At 48.5% G+C, this 27,663-nt stretch overlaps 1 protein-coding gene across 9 annotated transcripts in view; it reads right to left on the bottom strand.

Moving 5' to 3' along the window:
* Window positions 1–27,663, bottom strand: part of PPIP5K1 (diphosphoinositol pentakisphosphate kinase 1) — a 141,020-nt gene that overhangs the window by 93,753 nt on the left and 19,604 nt on the right. For 8 of the 9 annotated variants that reach the window (XM_048866593.2, XM_048866594.2, XM_048866592.2 and 5 more), the window contains 11 exons: window positions 27,299–27,400; window positions 26,784–26,945; window positions 23,408–23,529; window positions 22,787–22,888; window positions 21,185–21,271; window positions 20,618–20,693; window positions 19,905–20,014; window positions 18,848–18,933; window positions 18,246–18,374; window positions 1,455–1,576; window positions 8–190 (listed from right to left, as the gene is read on the bottom strand). In XM_048866593.2, the coding sequence (XP_048722550.2) occupies window positions 8–190; window positions 1,455–1,576; window positions 18,246–18,374; window positions 18,848–18,933; window positions 19,905–20,014; window positions 20,618–20,693; window positions 21,185–21,271; window positions 22,787–22,888; window positions 23,408–23,529; window positions 26,784–26,945; window positions 27,299–27,400 (1,281 nt within the window). The remainder of the gene's footprint in view (window positions 1–7; window positions 191–1,454; window positions 1,577–18,245; window positions 18,375–18,847; window positions 18,934–19,904; window positions 20,015–20,617; window positions 20,694–21,184; window positions 21,272–22,786; window positions 22,889–23,407; window positions 23,530–26,783; window positions 26,946–27,298; window positions 27,401–27,663) is intronic. The other variant, XM_075133295.1, reaches the window with a different exon arrangement.

The raw sequence follows: 27,663 nt of genomic DNA, 5'->3' as shown, positions 1-27,663 counted from the left end.
ATGTTACCTTTTCGTAATCCTCCTCGCAGAACTTGGCATCCTTCTGCATGATTTCATGCAGCCGTGCCTTCACTCTGTGCTGGCAGCTGCTGAGGGAGTCGCTATCACTGTCCAACAGCCCATTCATATTGGCACTTTTTACCATTTGTACCAAGATGGGGGTTAGCTCTCCCTCCAGAGCCAGGAGACCCTAGAGCAGAACAGGAAAGGATTTCAGCTCAGTAGAACACAAGCCAGCACACTTTCTAGCAAATTTCATGACTAGTTTCTCCTTCAAGTCACCAAATGAAATCCTAGCTGTTGAGGATGGTTTTAACAGTGTTTAGGAAAGTGCCAAAGATTCTGTCAGTGCAATAAGAACTGTTGTAGGTTTTGGCTGGAGCAGTCCTTGGCTGCCTACTGCACCCTTGAGTCACTGACTTCTAAAGGGGTGGAACCATTTATACAATGAAAGCTCCTTGCAAATCAGATTCCAGAACACACTAGGATTTCCCATTTGTCTGAGTGATATCCACAGACACTCCCAACCTGATCCCTACCCCACACTGTCATTTGGAACATTTCACTGCCCATTTACAACCAAGTGGTTACCAGAGAGCCAAACCTTAAACCAGGGGTGGCCACACTTACTGAGTCTCCGAGCCTCATATGACAATCTTCAGAAGTTCGAGAGCCGGCGCATGCCCGCCAGGGTTCGGGGCTTCAGCTCCCACAAGAAGCGCCCCCTGGGGTTTGGGGCTTCATCAGGAGTGGGGCTGAAGACTCAAGCTCTGGCAGACTCTCTCTCTGTGGGGCTGAAGCCCTGAGATCAGAAGCCCCTAACCCCACCACCCAGCCACAGGACAGAACCCCCGAGCTCCCGCCCAATCTGGTAAGCAGAGAATGGAAGGAGGGGCTCTGTGAGTCGCATTTTAACTGTAAAAAAGCCACATGCAGCTCATGAGCCACAGCTGGCCACCCCGCCTTAAACTAAGCAGTCCTCTGAGAAACAACCTTCTAAGCAACAAATACCTAGACGCATACAAATGGCTCTGGCATCATGCATACCCAGGATACCAGATGAATAACTCCCCCAGGGATCTGACTGATTCATTACCAGGCTTCAGCTACTGCTCCAGTGCTGTCAAACGCAGCAGAAATAGGAGGGTCATATTGCACTACCAGTGCTGTCCCGTGTAAACGTACAGTCTCTGTGAAGGGTGGACAGTCTCAGACACGCCCACTAGAACAGCAAAGAGGTTACCTACAGGAGAGCTCACCCTGCATATCACCTGGGCCTGCTTTAAAAGGAAAATCATTATTGAGAGCTATCTAGTGAAGTTTTGTAGCAGCTCCAGATGGTGTAGATCCTTTGCTGCTGGCCATCAGCCCTACAGCCAAGAACCACCTCTGGGTTATCTGGGCTGCAGCAGACATGGCTGTGAACTGCGCAGATGCCATAAGAGAGGAGTCACCTTTGCAAAAGCTGCTGCTGTCATCTGAACCCTGCCCTCATCTGAAGCATAGATCTTGAGGTCATGACGGTAGGTGCTATGCAGTCTGAGCAGGCCACACCCTGGGAAGCCAGCATAGTCACCTGGAACAGAGAGCAGAGACTCAAACACAACTTTCAAATACCAACAGCTGTCAGCTGCTAGGACCTGTCGGAGTTAAATGCACCTCCAAAATTCTACTCCTTTAGGGAACAGATACATTCCTGAGACAGTTACAGTTCTCTGCAAAGTTCAGAAACATACACACTTACTCAGTCTTTGGGTTTGCACAGAATGCAACTGTGGTAGGGAAGGCCCTGGCACAGGCTGAAAAAACAGGCTAAGAGTTCTACTGATCCACTGCAGGATGGGACCGATCCATGTAGTCCTAGCTGGACTGGGCCAGGGAGCAGAGAAATCATCATATCCAGGAAGGGTTGGTGTCAACAAGTTACTGCTATTAGAGTGGGTCCTTGTAGTGAGGCGCAGGGGCCTCCCACTGAGCAAAAGGGAACCCACTACACAAACCCACTACAACCCTTAATTACTTGCAGGGAACAAACCCCCGAGTCAGTGATTAGGGGCTAAAGAAGACACCTGGGTACTCAGAGCCATTCCTATTGACAGCCCATTACTAGCCCCTGAACGACAAACTGCAGGGTCAGTTTACCCAGTGTCATCAGGGGAGCACCCCTGTCTCTACTAGAGCCTCAGGTGGGTGGGTGGGGGGGGGGGGGGAGGGGAAATCACATACTGTATGACTTGAGTTGCAAATAAAATCTTCTCTTCCTGGGTCTGGTTTATTAACAGACTAAATTAACTTCTATTTGCATTACAAACCCCTTTCTGTTCATGCCTGTCCTCTGTCTTCCACAGCCCTCTTTCTAGGGACAGTGACTAGTCATTACTAAAGCTGCAAGTCTGTCATGGAAGTCAAGGATTCCATGACTTTCCGTGACTTCTGCAGTGGCTGGTGCTAGCTCAGGGACTGTGCAAGCCGGGCAGCCCCAGGGCCAGTAGCAGCAGTTTGGGTGTGTGGGAGGGGGCTCAGGGTTAGGGGCAGGGGTTGGGGAGTGCAGGGGGGGTGCTTACCTTGGGCTGGGGGGCCCCCCAGCTCCCACTAGCATGAACCCCCTGCAGATCCTAGATGGCAGAGGGGTCTCCACGTCGTACACTGTCTGCAGGCCCGTCCCCATAGCTCCCATTGACTGCGGTTCCCAGCCAATGGGAGCTGCGGCAGCCGGCACTTGTGGCGGGAGCAGTGGAGACCCTGCCGCCTAGAAGCTGCAGGGATGTGGAGCCAAGTAGGAAGCCCCTGCCAAACTCCCCCCCCCCCCCCCCCCCCCCGGGACCGGTACCAGCAGGGGTCCCAGGCCACACGCCACAGCCCAGCTCCCCGCTCCTCCGACATCTGCTGTAGAACTGATAAATGAAATTGTTCTAAGAAAAGTTTTATGAATGAAACAACATTCATTCATAAAACGGTCACCCCAATAACTAGCAAATTGACGATTAAGATGCTTGTTAAGAGCCATAGCTGTTCAGCCAGCTGCCCTTGTAAATTTCACTTTCAATCCAATTGCTGCTTAAATCACTGAAACTTGCACTATTTCAACATTATAACTTCCACTCACTGTTTGCCATTCATTATACTTGTCCATATTGTAACTCAAACTCCATTTTAAAATGCTCACTCCATTTTGTAAAAGCCTGCTGCAACCTTCATTTTGCAAAACCCTGATGTAATCTTATTAGTTTAGATGTACGAATGAGGTACGTATGGAGGATGGAATCAAACTCCAGCCCCAGCCCGTCCTGATGAAATAAAGTGTAAACACCAATGGCTGAAGATGCAGACAACAGCCTTGACAAAGCAAGAAGAGTCCACCCTAAAAAGAAAAAGAACAAAGGTACAACTGAAGGAACATCAAAGCCAGGTCCCAGGCTGAAAGTCATGTCTGCAATTGATGGGTGATCAATCACACCGAACCCAGAGGCGTCGTGACACAGCAAGACCTATAGACTCTGGATTCAAACTAAAGCCTACAAAAAGGATGGCTGAGATGGAAGACTTTGGAGGGTAACATTCTGCTGCCAACATCGAGCAGCATCAGTGCATGCCCGACAGAGACCCAGCCCTTCCTCCTGCCTGGCTTTCCTGGCCAGTTAGCCACCATAAGCTACGATCCCAAGCCGCGAACTCAAGCTACGTTCAGGACTGGTAACTATCCAGCAGGTGTAGAAAATATAAATTTTGTGTGTGTGTGTTACACACACACACACACACACACAGAGAATATATAAGAAAAATTAGGTATGAGCTAGTGGTTATAATCAAATTGTCAAATAAACGTGGCATTTTTGCCTTGTTCCCTAAAATGATACTGTGTAGTTTTGCCTGCATAACACCGTGGGGGTCCCGTCCCACCCCCCGAGCACCCGCGTCCCTCTGGCCAAGTTTTAGTCAGGGCAGGTATTTTTAGTAAAAGTCATGGACAGGTCACGGGCCCATGAATTTTTGTTTACAGCCCGTGATCTGTCCATGACTTTTACTAAAAATACTCGTGACTAAAACATAGCTGTAGTCATTACATCTCTTGGCTTCAGGGGTCCACCATAGCACCAGGCAGTCCCTGCCCCTCTCACCAGCTTCTGACCATATACGCACTCAGACTCCACACCCAGGTCCTTGCCAGCAAAAACCTAAGTACCACTGCTGTTCCCGTTGGGTCTCACGGTGGAGACACAACCTGCTCTCCCCCAGGTCTCATTTTGAGTACACATCAGGACCTAGCTTTTATTTTTTTCCCTTCTTCTCCCTGCAGGGCTTGCTCTCTACCTACTCATGTAATTACACACATTTCCTAGGCACTACACATCAGAAAGCCTGCTCTTAAAGGAGACAACACTGTTACAGGATGAGAGGCAGAGAAGAGATGCCAGAATCAGTTACATACTCTAGTTGCAACAGCATAGCCCTTATTGTCTCCAGGTTTGTCTGGCTCCCACTGGTTCCCATTATACTGTAAACTGCAGCACTATGTATATTTAAAGACTTCATAAACTATAGTAGCGAAGCAGCAAGGCTCTTGGAAACAGCATGCAAGCCTGCACATCAGAACAAGAACGGCAAACATCTCACTGTGCAGGCACATGAAGATACCTTGTGCACACAAAGCTGGAGCCAGCCAGTCCGAAGTCAAGCATTTCTAATGGACTCTCAGAGTTTAAGGCCAGAAGGGACCATTAGATCAAGTCTGACTTCCTGTATATATCTCAAGCTACCCCTGCACGGAACCCAATAACTTGTGCTTGATGAAAGCATCTTCCAGAAATGTACCAGTCTTGATTTGAAGACATCAAGACTTGGAGAAACATAGAAGAGTAAGACTGGAAGGGACCTTGAGAGGTCATCTAGTCCAGTCCCCCCCATAGACAGGGCTATGTAATAACTAGACCATCCCCGACATGTGTTTATCTAACCTGTTTTTAAAAAACCTCCAATGACAGAGATGCCACAATTTGTTCCAGTGCTTAACTACCCTGACAGTTAGGAAATTTTTCCTAATGTCCAACCTAAACCACCCTTGCTGCAATTTAAGCCCATTGCTTCTGGTCCTAGCCTCAGAGGTTAAGGAGAAAAATTGTTCTCCCTCCTCCTTGTAATAATCTTTTATGTACTTGAAAACTGTTGTCATGTCCCCTTTCAGTCTCCTCTTCTCCACAACAAACAAACCCAATTTTTTCAAGCTTCGTCATAGGTCAGGTGTTCTATAGCTGTAATCGTTTTTGTTGCTCTTCTCTGGACTTTCTCCAATTTGTCCACATCGTTCCTGAAATGTGGCGCCCAGAACTCCAGTTGAGACCTTATCAGCACAGAGTAGATCGGAAGAATTACTTCTCATAACTTGCTTACAAGACTTCTGATAAACACATCTCAGAATTATGTTTGCTTTTTTTGCAACAGCATTACTCTGTTGACTCACATTTAGCTTGTGATCCACTATGACCCCCAGGTCCGTTTCCGCAGAACTTCTTTCTAGGCAGTCATTTCCCATTGTGTATATGTACAACTGATTGTTCCTTCCCAAGCAGAGTACTTTGCATTTGTCCTTATTGAATTTCATCCTATTTACTTCAGACCATTTCTCCAGATTGTCCAGATCATTTTAAATTTTAATCCTATCCTCCAAAGCACTTGCAACCCATCCTAGCTTGGTATTGTCCGCAAACTTTATACATTTTAAAAAAGGCTCCAGAGGCAATCCTGGAAATTACAGGCTGGTAAACCTAACTTCATTAGGTTGAAACTATAGCAAAGAACAGAATTATCAAACATACAGATGAACACGATTTGTTGGGAGGGGGTGAACATGGTTTCTGTAAAGGAAAATCATGCCTCACAAATCTATTACAATTCTTTGAGGGAGTCAACAAGCATGTGGACAAGGGACATCCAGTGGATACAGTGTACTTAGATTTTCAGAAAGCCTGTGACAAAGTCCCTCACCAAAGGCTGTTAAGCGTAGTAAGCAGTCATGGGATAAGAGGGAAGGTCCTCTCATGGATCAGTAAGTGGTTAAAAGACAGGAAACAAAGGGTAGGAATAAATAGTCAGTTTTCAGAACGGATCTCCCAGGGATCTGCACTGCGGCCAGTGCTGTTCAACATATTCATAAATGATCTGGAAAAAGGGGTAAATAGTGAGGTGGCAAAATTTGCCAATACAATACTACTCAAGATCGTTAAATCCAAAGCAAACTATTAAGAGCTACAAAGGGATCTCACAAAACTTGATTAGTGGGCAACAAAATGGCAGATGAAATTCAATGTTGATAAATGAAAAGTAATGCACACTTGAAAACATAATCCCAACTATATCTATAAAATGATGGGGTCATAATTAGCTGTTACCACTTGAGAGAGATCTTGGAGTCATTGTGGATAGTTCTCTGAAAACATCCACTCAATGTGCAGCAGCAATCAAAAAAGCTAAACAGAATGTTGGGAATCATTAACAAAAGGATAGATAATAAGACAGAAAATATAATGTTGCCTCTATATAAATCCATGGTACGCCCACATCTTGAATACAGCATGCAGACTTGTCGTACCATCTCAAAAAAGATATATTGGAATTTGAAAAGATACAGAAAAGGGCAACAAAAAATGATTAGGGGTATGGAACAGCTTCCATATGAGAAGAGATTAATAACACGGACTTTTCATCTTGGAAAAGAGACGACTACAGGGGGGGATTATGATTGAGGTTTATAAAAGCACGACTTGTGTGGAGAAAGTAAATAAGGAAGCGTTATTTACCCCTTCATAAAACACAAGAACTAAGGGTCACCAAATGAAATTAATAGGCAGCAGGTTTAAAAAACAAACAAGACAGTTACTCACCCTTTTTGTAACTGTTGTTCTTCAAGATGTGTTACTCATATCTAATCCAGTCAGGTGTGTGCATGCTCCGCGTGCACGGCTGTCGGAAGCTTTTCCCTAGCAGCTACCCCGGCTGTGGAGCCCCCAGGAATGGCACAGATATGGCGCTCTATATACGACCCTGCCAGCCTGACCCCCACTTCAGTTCCTTCTTGCCAGCAGGTGGGGGGTGGGGGGATGGAATACGTATGAGGGATGAGCAACACATCTCGAAAAATAGTTACAAAAAGCGTGAGTAACCATTTTTTCTTCAGGTTTCAGAGTAACAGCCGTGTTAGTCTGTATTCGCAAAAAGAAAAGGAGTACTTGTGGCACCTTAGAGACTAACCAATTTATTTGAGCATGAGCTTTCGTGAGCTACAGCTCACTTCGAAAGCTCATGCTCAAATAAATTGGTTAGTCTCTAAGGTGCCACAAGTACTCCTTTTTTCTTCGAGTGCTTGCGCGTATCTATTCCAGTTAGGTGACTTCCAAGCCTTACCTCGGAGGTGGGGTCGGAGTCAAGGTATAGCCGACCGAAGTACCGCTCTGCCGAACGCCGCATCATCCCAAGATTTATGGATGATGACGTAGTGCAACGTGAAGGTATGCACTGAAGACCACGTGGCAGCCCTGCAGATTTCCTGGAGAGGTACATGGGCCAGGAAGGCTGTCGAGGAGGCCTGCGCCCTTGTGGTGTGAGTTGTGATGGCAGGCGAAGGAACCTTCGCCAAGTTACAACAAGGGTGTATACATGCCGTGATCCAGGAGGAGATCCACTGGGAAGAGACTGGCAAACCTTTCATCTGCTCTGCTAAGGCAACGAACAACTGGGTTGTCTTGTGGAACGGCTGTGTGTGGTCAATATAGAAAGCAAGCGCCCTCCTGACATCCAGTGAATGCAGCTGCTGTTCACGGGGACTGTTGTGTGGTTTTGGGTAGAAAACCGGGAGGAAGATGTCCTGGCTAACATGGAAGCGGGACACCACTTTGGGAAGGAAGGCCAGATGAGGCCTAAGTTGCACCTTGTCCTTATGAAGGATAGTGTACAGAGGCTCAGATGTAAGAGCCCGCAGTTCAGACACGTGTCATGCCGAGGTGATAGCCACCAGAAAAGCAACCTTGCAAGAGAGGTAGAGAAGCTAACAAGAAGCTAGAGGCTCGAAGGGAGGGCCCATGAGGCAGGAGAGGACTAGGCTGAGGTTCCAGGCCAGAATAGGGGGCTTCATCGGGGCATGTATCTTTTCCAGACCTTTCAGGAAACGACCCATGATGGGTGTGCGAACGCCGAGCACCCAGAAACATCTGGGTGGAACGCTGAGATGGCCACGGGGGATGGACCTTGAGGGAACCAAATGCCAGATGCTGGTCCTTCAGGTAAAGAAGATAATCTAGGATACAAGGGATGGGAACCTGGAGTGGAAGCGCCTGCCTTTGGGCACACCAGCTGGAGAACCTCTTTCATTTCACCCTGTACGTGGCTCTAGTAGACGGCTTGTGGCTCTCCAGAAGCACCTGTCTCACCGGGTCTGAGCAGGCGAGCTCTGCCTGGTTCAGCCACAGATCCTCCAGGCCACGAGGTGGAGCAACTGAAGGTCCGGGTGAAGGAAATGACCGTGTTTCTGTGAGATGAGGTTGGGAGTGAGAGGTAGCCATACCACTGACCGGACCGAAAGGTCAATGAGGGTGGGGTACCAGCACTGGCGAGGCCAAGCTGGGGCTAACAGTATGACTTCCGCTTTCATAGAATATCAGGGTTGCAAGGGACCTCAGGAGGTCATCTAGTCCAACCCCCTGCTCAAAGCAGGACCGATCCCCAATTAAGTCATCCCAGCCAGGGCTTTGTCAAGCCTGACCTTAAAAACTTCTAAGCAAGGAGATTCCACCACCTCCCTAGGTAACACATTCCAGTGTTTCACCACCCTCCTAGTGAAAAAGTTTTTCCTAATATCCAACCTAAATCTCCCCCACTGCAACTTGAGACCATTACTCCTTGTTCTGTCTTCTGCTACCACTGAGAACAGTCTAGAACCATCCTCTCTGGAACCACCTCTCAGGTAGTTGAAAGCAGCTATCAAATCCCCCCTCATTCTTCTCTTCTGCAGATTAAACATCCCCAGTTCCCTGCGGACCTTGAGAAGCACCTTGTGGATAAGCGGGAATGGCGGGAAGGCGTATAGCAGTTGACCAGACCATGGAATCATGAACGCATCTGCAATCGAGCCTGGGCTGTGGCCCCTGAAGGAGCAGAAGGCTGGGCACTTCCTGTTGGCTCCCGTGGCGAACAGGTCGATTTGGGGAAACCCCCAGCTGCGGAAGATGGAGTGGATGATGTCTGGACAAATCAGCCACTCGTGTGAGGAAACGTCTGCTCAAGCTGTCTGCCAGCATGTTCTGAACGCCCAGCAGGTATGAAGCCTGGAGAGGGATGAAGTGGGCTAGACAAAAATCCCCACAGTAGGAGGGCTTCCTGACAGAGAAGAGACCATCAGGCTCCGCCTTGTCTGTTTATATAAAACATGGCCGTGGTATTGTCCCCATCAGTACCACTACGCAGTGGCCCTGCAAGCAGGACAGAAATGCTTGGCAGGTGAGGCAGACTGCCCTGAGTTCTTTAACGTTGATATGCAGAGCCAGTTCCTCTACCTGCCACAAGCCCCGAGTTGTCAGGCTCCCGAGATGCGCTCCCCAGCCCAGCGTGGACGCATCCCTTACCAGAGTCAAAGTGGGCTGGGGAGGGTGGAAAGGAACCCCAGCATCTACCATGAGGGGGATCTAGCCACCAATGGAGGGAATCAAGGGTGTGCCTCAGGATGGTCAGCACCATGTCCAGACTTCAGGGCCACCCGTTGGAGGAGTTCCTACAGGGCCCTGTAGTCCATGGGTGGTGGTCCAGATGTGGAAGTACCTGTCACCGCCTTGTCAGGGGACGATGAGGAATAAGCCAATGGCAGGACCAATTCCATGACAGCCTCTTGATCCTCCAGAACCGGGTCCTCCTGAATGCTGGGTGTAGCATCCACCAGGGGAATGTGGGGTTGGATCCGGGTCCTGTGGTGGGCAGCTGAGGGTTGCCTCAGGGAGGCGAGACCCTGAACGGAACGATGGAGGGACGCCAGGAGGGGCACCTTGGGCCTGATGGTACACCCAAGGGGTCCAAAATTGCCACTGGGACTGCCAGTAGGCGCCAAAGCATCCTGCCTTAGGCTCCCCGGCCCTGATCTGTGCACTTCTGATGCCCCCAATGCCCTGCCTGATCTGAGGGAGGGTGATCTCGAGTGTGACGGCCAAGGGGGAGCGGTGCTACACTGCACCAGGGAGGCTCTCTCCTCCAACAGATGGGATGGGTGCCAAGAAGGGTAGCAAGGTCCGGATGGTGACCGGTGGCGCGGTACAGGGAACGACAGTGGGATGTGGAGCACTGCTGGGAGGTTGAGCAGCGCCACGACTAGGAGCTTCGCCTTGGTGTGGGACGGTGCCGCGATGTAGAGCGATGCGGAGATCAAGGCCGGTGCTGAAGTGGGGAGCGGTGCCAGGAGCAGGAGGTGTGCTGCAAGCAGGACTGGTGCCGTGCTGGGGAGCGGTGCCGCAAGGTGGAGCGGCACTGGGATGGCGTGTGGTGCCGTTGCATAGAGTGGTGCCAGTCCATCGAGCGATGTCTGGAAAGTGCAGGCTGAGGTTGGTGTTGTGAGCGATGCCATGAGGTCACAGATCAGGACGTGGACCTCGAGCAGGACCACAACCTGTTCACCGACAACCACCTTGAGCAGGAGCAGCTATGAGGGTCAGGACTGCAAGACCAGTGCCGCGAGTCGGACCAGCATGGGGCATAGGTGCGATGCTGGGACTCAAAGCAGTGCCAAGATCCTGATCAGGGAGCAGACACCACTCAAGGTAGTGGAGGTCTCGAAGTTGGAGACTCGGGTGCTGTCATCTCGATGAGCCCCCTAGTGGCTTTGAAGGTGTCCGGCATGGAAGGCATCATGACCTCCCCCACCTGCAGCTGCGGTGAGTCCAAGAGCACAAGGCTTCCTGGGGAGACCAGGGCCTGTGGGGTTGAGCCCGGCCCAAGGGTCTGTTGGCCATAGGCCCATGCCCCGCACTGTCCCCTGCCTGGGGTGCAGTGTCTGTGACAGGCCGCTGCGGAGACTTGCCCTGTTTCTTATGGGCACCTGGTGAATGAGAGCGGTGCTGGGGTGAACCCTTTTGGGGCCCAGGAGACCACTGGCCCCTGGGTAGGCATGCAGAGTCCTTTTTTGGTACCATGGATGGCACCACCAGAGGAGCACTCTGCACCAAGGTGCTCGGGGCCGGGTCCTGCTGCAGACGGAGGGCTGACTCCATAGGAGTTGTTTTAAATCAAATGTCCCTCTCTTTCCTAGTGCGAGGCTTGAAGGCCTTGCAGTTCTTGCACTTGTCTGACTGATGGGCTTCTCCCAGACGCTGGAGGCAGGAGTCGTGGGGGTCACCCGTGGGCATAGACTTGAAGCAGCAGCTACAGGGTTTGAAGCCCTGGGATGGCATGCCCTGGAGCCCTGCGGACGCATTGGAGGGGAATTCCCCCCAACCACTAACGACTACAATTAAGAACTAAGAGAACGATTAACTAACAATGGGTAACTATACACGAAGATAAGCAGAAGAGCTAGGGATTAGTGGGACACTTGTGAGCAAGGGACCACCCTGTTCCAACAACTGTCACTGGTGGTAAGGAGGAACTGAAGGGGGGAGGGGGTCAGGCCAGCAGGATTGTATATAGAGCACCACATCGGCACCATTGCAGAGGGCTCCACAGCCGGCCTGACGGGTAGCTGCTAGGGAAAAAGTTTCCAACAGCCATGCATATACACACACACCCCTCTACCTACCTACCTGGAATTGATATGAGCATGCACTGGAAGAAGAAAGGAAGGAAGTATTTCTTCTCACAATGCAGTCAACCTGTGGAACTCTTTGCCAGGAGAAGACTCTTTGCCATTGTGAAGACCAAGACTATAACAGCGTTCAAAAGAACAACTAGATAAGTTCATGGAGGATAAATCCATCCATAGCTATTAGCCAGAATGGGCAGGGATGCAAAACCATGCTCAGAAGTGTGCCCTAGCCTCTGCTGCCATTAGTTGGGAATGGGCGACAGGGGATGGATCACTTGATGATTACGTGTTCTGTTCATTCCCTCTGAAGTACCTGGCTTTGGCTGCTGTTGGAAGACAGGACACTGGGCTAGATGGACCTTTGGTCTGACCCAGTATGGCCATTTTTATGTTATGTTAAGCGTATTCTCTATGCCATTTTCTAAATCACTGATGAAGAGATTGAACAGCAACAGAGCAGGACCAATCCCTGCTGGACCCCACTCAATATGTCCTTCAAGTTTATCAGTGGTTCACAGTCAATTACCCTCTGGGAACAATTTTCCCACCAGTTATGCACCCACCTTATCCACTACTTCCCCCTTGACACTTTGTTTCAATGGTTAATCACCCTTACTACTAAACAAAAATTGTCTGATTTCTCATTTGAATTTGTCTGGCTTTAGCTTCCAGACACTAGTTCTTGTTCTGCCTTTCTTGGTTACATTAAAGAACCCTGTAGATCAAGTCATCACTCAGTCTTCTTCTTGATAAGCTAAACAGAATGAGCTCCTTAAGTCTCTCACTGTAAGCCATTTTCTCCATCCATCAAATCATTTTTGTGGCTCTCTTCTACACGTCCACCAATTTTTCCATTATTCTTTTTAAATTGTGGACACCGGAACTAAATGCAGTGTTCCAGTATCAGTCTCATCAAGTCTATATACAAATGTAAAAATCACCTTCCTGTTCCTACTTCCCTCTTTATACACCAAAGAATCACATTAGAATCATAGGTTTCAGAGTAGCAGCCGTGTTAGTCTGTATCCGCAAAAAGAAAAGGAGTCCTTGTGGCACCTTAGAGACTAACAAATTTATTTGAGCAAAAGCTTTCATGAGCCACAGCTCACTTCATCGGATGCATCCAATGAAGTGAGCTGTGGCTCATGAAAGCTTATGCTCAAATAAATTTGTTAGTCTCTAAGGTGCCACAAGGACTCCCTTTATTAGAATCATAGATCAGGGTTGGAAGAGACATCAGGAGGTCATCTAGTCCAATCCCCTGCTCAAAAGCAGGACCGATCCTCAACTAAATCATCCCTGCCAGGGCTTTGTCAAGCCAGGCCTTAAAAACCTCTAAGGATGGAGATTCCACCACCTCCCTAGGTAACCCATTCCAGTGCTTCATCACCCTCCTAGTGAAATTGTGTTTCCTAATATCCAACTGTAACGATGCTGGCTTTGGTGGGACCTAACTGAGGGTACCAATTCAGGACAAATTGCTGAGAGCAGGGCAGTTACAGCCCAAGGCTGGGGTTCCTTTGCACACCAAGGCAAACCAAACCAGCCAGAGAGAGAGGACTTTGGTTTTACCCCACTGGCTAACCATAAGTCATACAAGCAATTACCTTACACACTCCAGTTCCTCTGTATCACCACCAGTACCACTTGTTATGTGGATGAATGGTTATGAAAACCAATACCCCAGTAAAAGAAAAAAAGGTTCTCTTGATCCCAAAGGACTAAGCCCCAGACCAATATACAAGTTAGATCTTACCCACATATCATCCTGTTGCCAATCCTTTAGAATCTAAAATCTAAAGGTTTATTCATAAAAAGAAAGAAATATAGTTGAGAGCTATAATTGGTTAAATGAAATCAACTACATACAGTCATGGCAAAGTTCTTGGTTCAGGCTTGTAGCAGTGATGGAATAAGCTGCAGATTCAAATCAAGTCTCTGGAGAACATCCCCAGCTGGGGTGGGTCCTTCAGTCCTTTGCTATAAACTGAAGCGCTGAACAAAGTTCCTCCAGAGGCAAGAAACAGGATTGAAGACAAAATTGAGGTGATGCCACAGCCTTTTATATCCTCTGCCCTGTGTACGATCACAGCAGCAAGATGGAGCCTGGAGTCACGTGGGCAAGCCACATGTCCATGCATGACTCTGTTCTTTAAAGGCAGACGCCATTGTTTACATGTTAGTTTGAACCTTCCCAGGAAAGCTCAGATGTGGATTGGCGTCTCCCAAAGTTCACTGTCAGTTAAGTGTTCCTTGATTGGGCACTTACTAAGAACAGTCCCTTCTCAAGAAACTGACCTTCACTGAGGCTACTTAGAATCAAAACTCATTGATATACAAGTACGTAGCCAATATTCATAACTTCAACTACAAACATTATACACCCATACAGATAGCATAATCATAATCAGCCAATTATAACCTTTCCATAGACACCTTACACGACAACCTTTGTACAATATTTGCTGCAAATATATAACAGTGGTTGCAACAATTATCTATACAGTCACTGGTTACGTCAGTAACGTCACACCCCCAATGCAAAATTGATGCAGGAAGGGATGACAAACATCACTGACTGCATCCCAAGAGCTCCCTATTCTTGGTTCTGTCTCACTACAGCTAGTATTGGGGTATAACAGAAATGGCTTATCAAAACCATGTTCAATAGCATGATTGAATCTTTTTATAAACTCAAGGTAAAACTTGAGTAGACTAATACTGGATTGGATCTGCTCTTGCAGCATGGTTTCTGTATGTCTATGTGATCTTGCCAAGAGCTACAGAACGTAACTACTTTATCTACACAAACTCTGGAAAATGTTTGGAACCCAATCAATATGGAGTCAATGTAGATATTAAATGTTGTTCATAGTACAGGAATCTTGGCATTTAGCCGTGAAAGCAATATGGTGGTGTGCCTCAGTTTCCCTTTTCATACAGCACATTAGGTTTGGAATGTCTTTTCTCCTGTGAAAAGTTCCAAGACTGTTTACAGGCACTAACTGAAACATCAGCATTACAAGGCCTTTTAACATGTGTTTTTATGTATCTTTTAACATGTTCAAGGGATCTTCCAAAAGATTAGGCACACTGTACATTCTTACAGTTCTTGGTAACAGCAATACATTAGTTACAAAATTTACCATTAGCAATAGCAACAAATCCATTGCAAGTGTCCATTTACAATCATTTTTGTCATGACACACCTTTGGCTCAATACCATTGGTGTTTTGGTATTTTAGGGTTAATCTGTGGCTTCCTTTGCCAAATTAAGTTTTCTTTTTTCTCCTTGTCCTGTAGGATCAAACCCTGATTTCTCTTGCTTAACAGAATTTACTGGCTGATTGGGTGTGCTTTTTGTGCTAACAGCTATTAGCAAGTATCAGAGGGGTAACCATGTTAGTCTGGATCTGTAAAAGCGGCAAAGAGTCCTGTGGCACCTTATAGACTTAGGCCTGGTCTACACTGGGGGGGTAGGGGGGAATCAATCTAAGATACGCAACTTCAGCTACGAGAATAGCGTAGCTGAAGTCGACGTATCTTAGATCTACTTAGAATCACTTACTTCGCGTCCTCGCGGCCGCTCCCCCATCAACTCCGCTTCTGCCTCTCGCTGTGGTGGAGTTCCGGAGTCAACAGCAGAGCGAACGGGGATCGATTTATCACGTCTACACTAGATGCGATAATCGATCCCCAATAGATTGATCACTACCCGCCAATCCCGCGGGTAGTGTAGACATGGCCTAACAGACGTATTGGAGCATAAGCTTTCGTGGGTTTAGTCTATAAAGGTGCCACAGGACTCTTTGCAGCTATTAGCAAGTCTTTCCTCTTCCAGTCAGTCAGGTAATCTGCATCAACACAAACACTAGCTTTTAAATTCTTAGCTGCTACCAATTTCAAGGCTGGACTTTGTCTTAAAGAGATACCACACAAATCCAAAGAGTTTGAGAGAGAGAGAGAGAGTTTGCTTGCTTTCCCCTGCATCCTTAAGCATTCAGCCAGAAAAACTGTTCTGCTCTGAAACACCAGTAACCAAGTCTGTCCTTAGACCCTGAAGCACAGACTGCTCACTTAAAGAATTAGCATGGAGACATTCCTGTTCCAACACCGTTGTCTTTCCAACAACCTGGCCAAACACAGCCACTTGGTCATAGGGCTGTTTAAATTCCTTAACAGCTTTTACTCCATCTGAGACCTTCTTAAAGCTATCCACACGGGATCTTTCAAAAGGAAAGTCAGTAGATCCATTCACAACAGAAAATTTCTGGCGGTTAGGAACTGAAACTTCCTTGATCAACTTACTTTTACACCCTTCAGCTACAGCAAACTGCTTGCACAGATATCAGATAACCTTTCAATAGACACCTTACACAACAACCTTTGTACAATATTTGCTGCAAATATATAACAGTGCTTGCAACAATGATCTATACGGTCACAGGTTATGTCAGTAACGTCACACCAACCTAAACCTCCCCCATTGCAACTTGAGACCATTGCTACTTTTCTGTCATCTACCACCGAGAACAGCCGAGCTCCATCCTCTTCGGAACCCCCCTTCAGGTAGTTGAAGGCTGCTATCAAATCCCCCCTCACTCTTCTCTTCTGCAGACTAAACAAGCCCAGTTCCCTCAACGTCTCCTTGTAATTCACGTGCACCAGCCCCCTGATCATTTTCATTGCCCTCCGCTGGACTCTCTCCAATTTGTCCACATCCTTTCTGTAGTGGGGAGCCCAAAATTGGATGCAATACTGCAGATGTGACCTCACCAGTGCCGAATAGAGGGGAATAATCACTTCCCTCGATCTGCTAGCAATGCTCTTACTAATGCAGCCCAATATGCCGTTAGCCTTCTTGGCAACAAGGGCACACTGTTGACTCATATCCAGCTTCTCATCCACTGTAACCCCTAGGTCCTTTTCTGCAGAACTGCTGCTTAGCCAGTTGGTCTCCAGCCTGTAGCAGTGCATAGGATTCTTCTGTCCTAAGTGCAGGACTCTGCACTTGTCCTTGTTGAACCTCATCAGATTTCTTTTGGCCCAATCCTCCAATTTGTCTAGGTCACTCTGGACCCTATCCATACCCTCCAGCATATCTACCTCTCCCCCAAGCTTAGTATCACTTGTACCCTCAGTAAGTTCACAATTCATCCCATCATCCAGATCATTAATAAAGATGTTGAACAAAACTGGCCCCAGGACTGATCCCTGGGGCACTCCGCTTGATACCGGCCACCAACTAGACATTGAGCCGTTGATCACTACCCGTCGAGCCGGACAACCTTATAGTCCTTTCATCCAATCCATACTTTTTTAAACTTGCTGGCAAGAATAGCGTGGGAGACCGTATTGGGACACTGGGAACTTATGTTCAGTTGCTTGTCCAGTGTGACCCCTCAATCCTTTTCAGGGTCCTTGCTTTCTAGAATATAGACCCAACTCTGCAGGTATGATCTGCATTCCTTGCTTCTAGATGTATAACTTTGCATTTGGTTGTATTTAAGTGCATTTTCATTGAATGATACCAAGCTATCCAGACAGCTCTTGTGACTTTCCTATTATTATTGACCACACCACCAATCTGTGTCATCCACAAAGTTTTATCAGCAGTGATTATATTTACTTCCAGAAGTATTGATGAAAAAGATGACTTCCACCAATTCCTGCAGCATTCCATTAGAAATACCCCCACTTGATGATGATTTCCCCATTGACCACCACTTTTTGACATCTGTCACTCAGTTCTTAATCCATTTAGTGTGTGTTCTATGGATACTACATACTGCTAATTTTTCAAATCAGAATGTTGTGTGGTACAAAGTCAAATGTCTTATATCTATCCAGTTACCTTTATTAACCAAACTTGCACTATCAAAGACTGAAATCAGAGGTTTGTTTGACAAGACCTATTCTCTATAAAACTAGGTTGATTGGCATTAATTATATTCCTAGTCGAATTCTTCAATAATGGTAACTAGCCTATAGTCACCCAGGTCATCCCACTTTCCCTTTTTGAATATTGGCATATTAGCACTCTTCCAGTCTTCTGGAATTTTTCCAGTATTCCAAGATTTATTGGAAGTTAACATCAGCAGGTCAGAGATCTCCTCAGCCAACTCTTTTAGGACTCTCGGGTGCAAGTTCTCCAGACCTGCTGGATTTTAAAACATTTATCACTAGTAGATGTTGTTTAACATCCTCCTCTGTTACAATGGACTGGAAAGTAGTTAGTCATCCTCGTGTGACACAACCACATCATCCTTCTTCTTTCCAAACACAGAACAGAAATAGTTACTGAAATAAAGCAGTGGTGGAGCCCTGAGCCACATATGCTACCAGAGCCTAATCAAGAGAAAGTATTCAGATGCATACATGCATCCAATCACCAGTGGTAATTAGCAGGCTATATGTGGCCTCTGTGTACAGTCAGAGACCAGAACTGATAAGCAGCACAAGAGGGAAAGCTCACCTTGGCCTCCAGGGTACATACAGCGAAAGGCCCGACCAAGCTCTTCTGCCTGGACCCTTCCTGCTGGGGTCAGCTCTCCACCCCATTTCAGCACCAGTAGCAGAGATGGGGAGGGCTCCTTACGGGCATCTAAAACAGATAAACAGGTAGTCACCAAACTGTAAAATAGGGACACAAGCTCCAGAGACCAGGGGGCCTACAGGGCAGTGGCAGAGGAGTCTCAGCATGGGCATGATTTCAGTGGGCGCTGGATCAACGAGAGCCTGTCTAATGGACTTCAGTGAGTGCATGATTAGGGGGCTCTGGATTTTGGGGACATAGGGGTCAAATTTCCAGTCTTAATGACAGAAGTTCAAGACAGAGCATGTGAACTCCAATCCACCCTAAGGGATGGGGGTATGGCATAAAGCATTCAGGTGTTAGCTCCAGTAGGTCTTGCCATAGTGGCAGAGTAGGCATGCATTCGTCCTTCTGACCAGCACTCTGCTCAGTTCCCACCACCCCAAAGGTGCAGTCCAAGCTGAGGTGACAGAGTAGCACACAGGTACTGAGCCCCAGGGATTAGAACCAGTCTGAGAGGGAGTGCGTGTGGGGTTTTTAACCTTCGTCTTCACTGGAAGCTTTTGGGTGTCCACGAGGCAGGTAGGTTAGCTGCACCTTGCGGTTAATGCCAGAGAAATGTCCGTACCTGTCACAAAGGGAGATAAATCAATATCCTGGCCCCATAGCCAGGGACATTCAAGCTCCCTGCAATGCCCTTCTTACAGTCCTTGGATGTGTTCATTTCCTGGTAGCACCACTAAGTGGCCAAGTTGTGCACTGGTGCTCTACATCTGTGACCCAGCATACAAAGCTGGCAGGTTTGCCTGCTGCCTCATTTAACAAAATGGTCTGAGAACAGAAGACTTTTTTGGACTCAGAAATTAAGAGTGTTTGAAACCCTCTGGACACTAATTTCTATCTATACCTTTGACAGATAAATACAAGATCCCATAGTGCTGCCTCCTAGGCCCAAACAAGGTGAGATCTGGTCTACTTATTAGATTTGGGCTTCTGTATGTTAGGAGATGCCATAAGACCACCATGTCACCTGTTATGTTGGCCCCAGAGGCTATTCTGGATTTGGCCTTGTTGGCCTTACAGAGGTACTGGATTCACCAGGCCCACATCAAGGTTTCAGTTTTCCTTTTGTCGCACTCCTGGCGCTAGAACAACCTCACTGAGCAAAGCTACCTCCATTTCATTTGCAGATCTCTAGACAGAGGACATTACATGCACAAGTGCTGTGCATCAAGGGGATGATTTTTCCTTTTCTCCAGCAGTGGAAGTTCCCAATTGTCACAAGAGCATTGCTAGGTCAGGGTGCTGGGCCTTTCTACACGAAAGCCAGAAGACGTCATGCTTACAGTGCCCAAAAAATAAGAAGTGGTGCTTGTGGTGCGAGAGTTTCGGAGCAAGCCCTGCTGGTGTCATCCTCCAGATACTGCTGCCTACAAGGAGGCTGCAGCCTCTGTCACCCCTAGGGGACTGGCCAGGCAGGACATGAGCAGCACACAGTGCTTCAGTAACGCGTCTCCCTTCTGCAGCTGCACTATTATCTGCCGGGGAGTAGGTAGCCCTAACATGAGCCTCCACCCCACGCGACTCGCTCTTACTCACATTTCCAGGACAGTTTTTAGCTGCTCCAGTTTGGACTTCCTCTCCTCGATCTCAGTGTCATTGTGAGTTCCCAACTCCACCACTAGCAGGCGAGCAATATCCAGCACTTCCTGTCAGGGATAACAAGCACCATCTATCATGTACCCAGAGAGCTTGCACCCCCTACCCTTCCAGTGCCCCAAGGCTACGGACACCCAGCCCCACAGTCACCAACTCTCCTTCCAGTGTGCCAGGGAGGATGGGCACTCAGATAGCATGCACCTAGCTCCATGGCCACTCACATCATTGAAACGGTTTCCCACATTCATCTGTGGGGACATTTTATTCTCCAAGACACAGCTTTAGCCAGGATAAGTTAAGGCCAGTTCTGGTTTCTTCCACTTTCAGGTTGCAGCTCTGTCCTGCTCAGAAGCAAACACAAGCCTTCAATTCCTCCAGTTCTCGAACTCTGAGGCGCTCTCTCACCGAGACAGCACCATGATGGGAGAGCAGCAGGACTGACATTATTGTGATTCTACAGCAGTTCATCTTTCCTCAGGTTCTTGCCCATGAGCAGTCCCTGCTGGAAGCTAGTGACATGACTTGCTGTGTATGTGATGGGGAGAGTGCTCAGGTAGTGCTCCTCCCATTGACCATCCCCACATAAAGCTTTCTCTGGGATCCAGATCACCCAGATCTTCTGTACAGTGACCCCAGTGAGGTCTTCCCCTCACCTGCAGCTGCTCTGGTTTCTTCAGCTTCAGCTTCCCTGTCTTGTAGCCATCATATTTCTCAAATAATTCGAAGAACCTAAACAGACAGACAGACCTAGTCAGATTTTCAGTTCTTCCCATGCCAAGAGGATGGTCATGCCTACATACCCAGCTATGCCTCTTCAGTGAGAGCTGGCATGTCTACAGGCTCATTCCTGCCCCCAGAATTTCCAGGAAAACAGGTGCTTTCAGCCTGAACTAGGAGAAGGAAAGAGTAGCCAATGGTTTCTCTCCTTGACAGGGGCCCTTCCCTTTGCAAGTGCCCAGCAGAAAGTCCAAGATCTTGTACTTCGAACAAGCCTTCATCCCGAGCTGCCCTCTCCCAGTGCTTGCATGGAAAATGTAGGAGCTTCCTGGGGCAGGCTAGCTTGACTGAGTGAAAGATATTAGCTCTGAATGCAGCTAGAGAAAGCACCACTTCCCATGCAGTGGACTCTCATGCTTGGTCCATGATCTCAGCAGCTAAGCCCTCTACCTATCATTTCTCTTGACTGCAAGAGTCCATACGCCTTCTGCTGCACCCATTACCTAGAGTGTTTAACCTCCATCTTCATCTTCTGCTTGGGGGTGCGGTCTCCATGCCGTATCACTGCAATAACACAGCGCAGCTCCATCCTAGCGTGGGAGAAACCAAAAAGCATAAGCCCTGTCAGGAGACAGCACCCTTTCCATATATTCCTCCTTTTCCCATTCCAACACCTACACCAACACAAGGAGACAGATCCCAGTCTTGTGGAAACCCCTTTTGCCCCCATGCTCTCAGAAGTCTGCTTCAGTATTAGAAAGCCTACACCAGATCTGGGAGAATCCCCATCATCAGATGCGGTAACCCCAACCCAGACTGGCACACAAGTTCAGAGCCTGCAAGACAGGAGTCAAAATGCTACAGCCACATTAACACCACAGCAGACAACAGAGTCACAGAATTCACAAGCATGACGTGCAAGCATGAAGCAGCAGGAGATTCTGGAGGTGTGAGCTGGGCCAGATGTTAGGGCAGCTGTAGGAACAGGACTTTGGACTGTGCCAAACTGCTTTCAGGAAGTGCACAATCCCACTTTGGGAACACAGGAATGGCCAGACTAGACCAGACCACCAAGATACCGGTCTCTGCCTTTGGGCAGGACCAAACGGAAAAACCATGCACCAGGCAGTTCTGGGACAGCCTGCCCCAGAGCCAGTTTCCTCTGATCCCCATTAGTTAAGCCAGCTTATGCCCAGAAGCAGGAGCGATGATATCGCTTCCAAAACTTTTCAATAATTACTACAGTAACTCTGGCTGTGCTTATTATCCATATAAATGGCCAGTCTTTTTTTTTGAGTCCTATGCAGCACTTTGACACAATATGCAATTGTGGCAATGAGTTCCACAGGCTGTCTTGTGTGAAAAAATATTTCCTTTCATCAACTTCAAATTTGCCACCTTTCAATTTCATTGACTGTTCTCGACAACCTTTCCCAGAATACAAGAATAAAGAGAAGTTCCTGATCTACCTTCTCCAGATCAGTCATTATTTTATATATTTTTATCCTACCCTCTTATTTGTCTCCTCTCTAAGGTAATCATTCCAATCTTTTCTCTCTCTCTCTTCATAGGAGAGTTTTGTCAGGCTCCTGTTCATTATCACCCCTCTCTACACCCCATCTATTTCTGGTACAACCTTTTTATGACAGGGTGACCAGAATTGACCACAGTATTCTAAATGAAGACATCTCACAGATTATATAATGGCATCATGATACTTTCATTATATTGTTCTCCATCCCATTTCCTCAGTATCCTACCAGGTTTGTTTTGACTGCAGCTGCACACTGAGCAGGGGGCTCACGCAGCTGTCACCATGACACCCATGTCCCTTCCCTGAGTGGATATCGTTACTTTAGAACCCTCGAAGGCATATGAGTGGTTCATATTATTCCTCCAATGTGCATTAGTTTGCATTCCTCAACACTCAATTTCATCCTTCATTGTGCTGCCCTTCCCTAGCTTGATTAGGTCTCTCTAGTGCGTTACAGTTTGTGTTCTGCATAGACCCAAATGCTTGGAGGGGAAGCACAATGCTCAGGGGGAGTATGGCAATCCTTGGCTACCCATGGGGGCACCCTTTGCTGGGGCTAACAGATACTCACATGGTGCCTGAAGTTGTGGGGACAATGGGAATATCCTCTGCCTCCGTTGGGATGGACCAGGGAATCTGGAACTGGGGAGCCAATTCCCGCATGATTATATTCCTGGAACAGACCAGAACACAGGAATTCCATTCCCTTAGCAATCTGCACCCAGTGACAAGCTCCCCTAGAATCCCCCTCCACCACAGACTTGCTCAAAACCCATTATGCCACAGATGGTGCTTCCTTTAGTCCTGCACACACTCTCAAGTCAGATTTTCACATCACAGACCCAGCAGGAGAGCTCCAGAGTGCAGCACGTGTTGGCATCCTTTGCATCAGTCCAAACAAATGCTTTCCCAGTATCTCCAGTACAGTAGCTGGGTTCGTAGGTTATAAGAAGGCCAACTCATCTACAGTTGATATTGGCTGGCAAATCTGCATCTGAGAGAAATTAACCCCTTACACCCTGGAGCTTCCCCATCCTAAGCACTTACAAGTTTCAAACACAAAGCAAGCGTTCCCTGCTGAGCAGTTTGCCGAGCTCGCCAGAATAAGGTGAGCAGGGTTATACCACATACTTGGAGGAGCTCCCTCTCTCACACACACGCACACGCGCTCTGGCTTTAGCTCTTTACATACCCAAGAATTTTGGCGCAGTCATCATAATACTTCATGGAGTTCTTCACAAAGCTGAACCCATTCACATCACAGACAAAGGAGTGGCCATTTGCCCGCAGAAGGTCAAACCCACACACTGTCTGCTGCATGAGGAGGAAACAAAAGGCAAGGGATTCAGACAAACCTCCCCAAAAGCTCAGGGTATGGGGCAGGCAACACAGGCCCGGCCCAGCAGCTGTGAAAGAGGACTATGCAGCACAGGCCTAGCCAATACACTGTGCAACTTGGCTCCACAGAGGCCTTCCAAGCTCTGCTTTCTCTGGCAGGAAGGCTAGGGCTCTCTGGTTTCAGCACCCCCACACCACCAATACATACACTTCATGGATTCTGGGAGAAAGAGACAGAGGAGTTACTTACCAGTAATTGGCCCTTTCAGGTAAGCTTGTCGGATAAATTCACACCTGTCGGATCAAGGGACTGCACCATGAGCAAGTGAACCAGGACAGCAGAACTGTCACAACAAGCATAATCTCTGGGTGCCACGTCAAGAGTATATGAGAAATGACTACACTCTTGCTCTCAGTCCTTTGAGCTCAAACCTCAGCTGAGGGAAAAAGCCACATACAGAGCTCTGAGAAGCAGCATTACAAAGTCCTATGATGAAGACAGCACAACTACTATGTAAGCTGTCTTAAGTCTCAGCTGAGTGCACTGGACATCTCCAAAATGTACATGAATGTCTGCTAGGTCATAACAATAGCAATACATAGCCCAATTCATTTGGTCCGTTACCCCTCAGAGGCTGTTCAACTCCTGGTCTCACCGGCACATAGCTCAGAAGTGGGGAACTTGTGGATAGGTTTGGTTCCATTCAGACAGGGTCCCATATGTTCTGCAATTCCACAGCCATGGCATTTGTGTGGAACCGTTTTCCACAAGCTTTTCTCCTCAACCACAAGGGCTAGAAAAAGGAGGCTACTTACCAGTAACTGGAGGTTCGAGATATGTGGTCCTGGTCTGAATTCCAAATGTGGATGCGCACTCATGCCATGTGCTGCAGCCAGAACAGTTTTGTATTGTATCAATGTCCTTTGACCCGCACGTGCATCGTGCCTTGTCCACGGATGCATCCAAGGCTATAAGAGGCCGTGCGGGTCGATGCTGCTCCAGTGTCCTCAAGAATGGCCTGGACCTCCTTAGGGAGCCCAGACAGCTAGAGACAGCAGTTGTGACGAAGTACTATGCCAGTCGCCAATGAGCATGATGCAGTGTCGGCAGCCTGTACAGCTGTCTGGAGGCTCACCTTGGTGAGCAGTTGACCTTTGTCCAGCAGCACCTGGAAGTCTTGCTGTTTGTCTGGCAGTAGAAAAGCCTGAAACTCTGAAAGCTTTGAATATGTGAGGAAGTCATATTTCTCCAATAGGGCCTGGTAGCTGGTGATACAGAACTGCAGTCCCACAGAAGAGTAGACCTTCCTATCCAAAAGGTCCAACTTCTTGGCTGCCCTGTCCAGAGGAGTGACTTGAGGTGGTGTTGGCAAGCATGTTTGGTCGCTGCATGAACCACCAGTGAGTTGGGAGGTGGGTGCGTGAAAAGGAAGTCCGTGCCTTTAGACAGGACAAAGTATCGCCTCTCTCCAAGTGCTTGGTGGTAGGGGCACAGTGGGTTGGTGTATGCCAGACCATCTGTGCTGGTTGCAGGATGGCTTCATGAATGAGGAGGGCAGTCTGTGAAGGTCCTGGTGGTTGTAGGAGGTCCAGTAGCTGGTGTTGTTTATCCTGGATCACCTCCCGCATGAGCCCAAAAGCTATGGCCACATGATGAAGCAGGTTGTGGTATTGTTTATAATAATCAGGTGGGGAGAGGGAGAGCAGGATCAGTGCCTCATCTGGCAATGAACAGGCTCCAACAGGGACCCAAAATATCAGTTGCACTATATCTTCCTCCTCTTCACAATAAGCAGAGGAGGGTGCGGTGCAGGTAGCCGATAGTCAGCAGGATGCCGCCAGAGGCACACTACGGTCCCAGTACGGGTCCCATGGAGGCTAGTAGGACCAAGCAAATGCGTCGCTGTGCAGTGGCAGACCCCGGAGGGAACCATGGCTCAATGAGGATACAGTGGTCGGCACCTGGGATCTGGACTGTGAGACTGGGCAAGTGAGAAGGAGGGATCTGGCTCCGAGAAGCACTCAGACTCGGAGGATGGGTCCACAGTGGCAGATTACCCACTGGGCCAACGGGCCCATGCCCAGAGGCCTCGGCCAATTGGGGGCCCTGGAAAAATGGGCGCCACCGCACCCCAACCTGCCTGCCTCTCCTGCCACGGAGCACGGGAAGCCCCCGTAACCAGACCCCCACTCCCTGGCAGGAACGCTTTGGGGGGGGGGGTGGGAGGGGGAGGGAAGAGACTGCAGGCGGAAGGGGTGGTGAGGGGCTCCCCCCCCGACTTGCTCTGGTCCAGGGCCCCACAAAACCTAATCCGCCTCAGTGGGTCTGGTAGGGGTGGAACCGACAGTGCTGGCAGTGCAAATCGTGTGGAAGAAGTGTGCCACTCAGGAAGGACCAGGAAGGCAGGACTGAGGTTTCCAGGGGACCAGAGAGCAGCAGAGAATCAGAGTATGGAACCAACAGCTTCACAGTGGGTCTCAACAGTTCCATGAATCCAGATGTGCGGGGGGGGGACCACGTGTGGTAGTCTGAAGGGGCCAAGTGGCGTGGACAGTGCCGGTGGCTGCTGTGATAATGGCATCGGAATAGTGACCATGGCTGAAGAACATGTCTGGATGCGTGCACCAAGAAAGACAGCTGAACCAGTGCAGCTGCAATACTTGGGTCTCCTATCCACATTATTACTCTAATGGTGCAGAGGAAGGGGTTTTCAAGACTGGCTCTGAATGGTGCAACCACACTGGTGCTGAACCCCTGAGAAAAGCAAGGAGCAGTTCCACATGCAGGCACAGGACCAAAACCAGGGGGTAGCAATGCCACAAAGCATCTAATGTACACAGGCCCAACAGCAAAACAGACACTGAAAAAGTGGTGGAAAACACCCACCAAAATGTACATGAGAGTGGGAAAGAGTAGTGAAGGAAGGGACAGGCCAGGGGAGTAGCAGATGGCAGGCCACAAGTTAGAGAGTGACACCAACCAATGTAACACAAGCAGGCTAAATGTTCTCAGCCCACATGTAGCTGAGAACACACAGAAAACTTCTGAGCCGCTCCCTTCGCCCCCCACCCCCGTGTCCCCTCAGCTTTCCTGACTGGTTACAGACCTCAGCCACAGGGGTGTCAGGGCCACTGGGGTGACAGGCTGTAGCATAAGTGGATGCCTGGGGCACAAACAGGATGTTTCAGGGAACAGTCTGTTACTCCTACAGAATGGGAGATGCACAAACCTTAAAGGCAACACAGACTTTCCTGGCAACTAACTTCTCCATGGCAGTCAGCATGACCGGATAGCGGATTTCTTTCCCCTCACTGTCCCGTTCAACTTTCCCGTCCAGAGCAGGGGACTTCCGGGCTTCCGCATGGGCATAATCCGGCCCAACTGTGTACACCTGGGCAGAGACAGAGGTGAGCTAGGTGGCCTGTATCACTGGATTATCTAGCCAGGTTCCAAAAAGTTACAGCTGAGCAGACAGACAAACTAACTGGAACCCACCAGGACACACCTGGGCTGCAGACATATGGAGAAGTGGAAGGGGGTTTGGTGCCACACACTCTCCTCTTTAATGTCTGAAGCAGACAAGCATTAAATCCTCACCCTGATCAGGCAGTGCTGTCACTGACTATCTGGAGGGAACACTCCAAAGAGTTCTCAGCAGAGTTCTTAGACTACTAAGACCACAGCTACCCAAGGTCTGGCCAAGGAGGCAGCCATCCCTCACTTTCACTCCAGCCTTCTCCTCACCTTGACATCAGTGCCATCTGTAGGCATGAACTCCTCGTAAATGTACGAGCCCGTTTTCCGTACACTGCTTTCAGGGGAGTAAACACTGCTCCGGCTACCGATCTGAAATCGAAAGATGAAGAGAACCTCAGAGGAGGTAAAAAGGGAGGTGTTCAGTGTGAGCTAAAATATGCTCATGCAGGATCCACTGCTGCAGGGGAAAAAAGAGTGAGGAACCACACAGGCCAGGCACCCTAACAGCACTTATTAGTCTGTCAGTCTGCTTGACTGTGGATAAGTCTCTCTCGCACACGAACACACAGCAAGCCACCTAGCAGCACAAAGGGAAAAGTACTTTCCCTTCAAACTCTCCTCTTTTATGATAA

Source organism: Caretta caretta, chromosome 10, assembly GCF_965140235.1.
Source record: "Caretta caretta isolate rCarCar2 chromosome 10, rCarCar1.hap1, whole genome shotgun sequence".
In the NCBI taxonomy this organism is placed as follows: domain Eukaryota; kingdom Metazoa; phylum Chordata; order Testudines; family Cheloniidae; genus Caretta; species Caretta caretta.
Note: the sequence above shows the minus strand (reverse complement) of the source record. Positions and strands in the feature narration are given on the sequence as shown.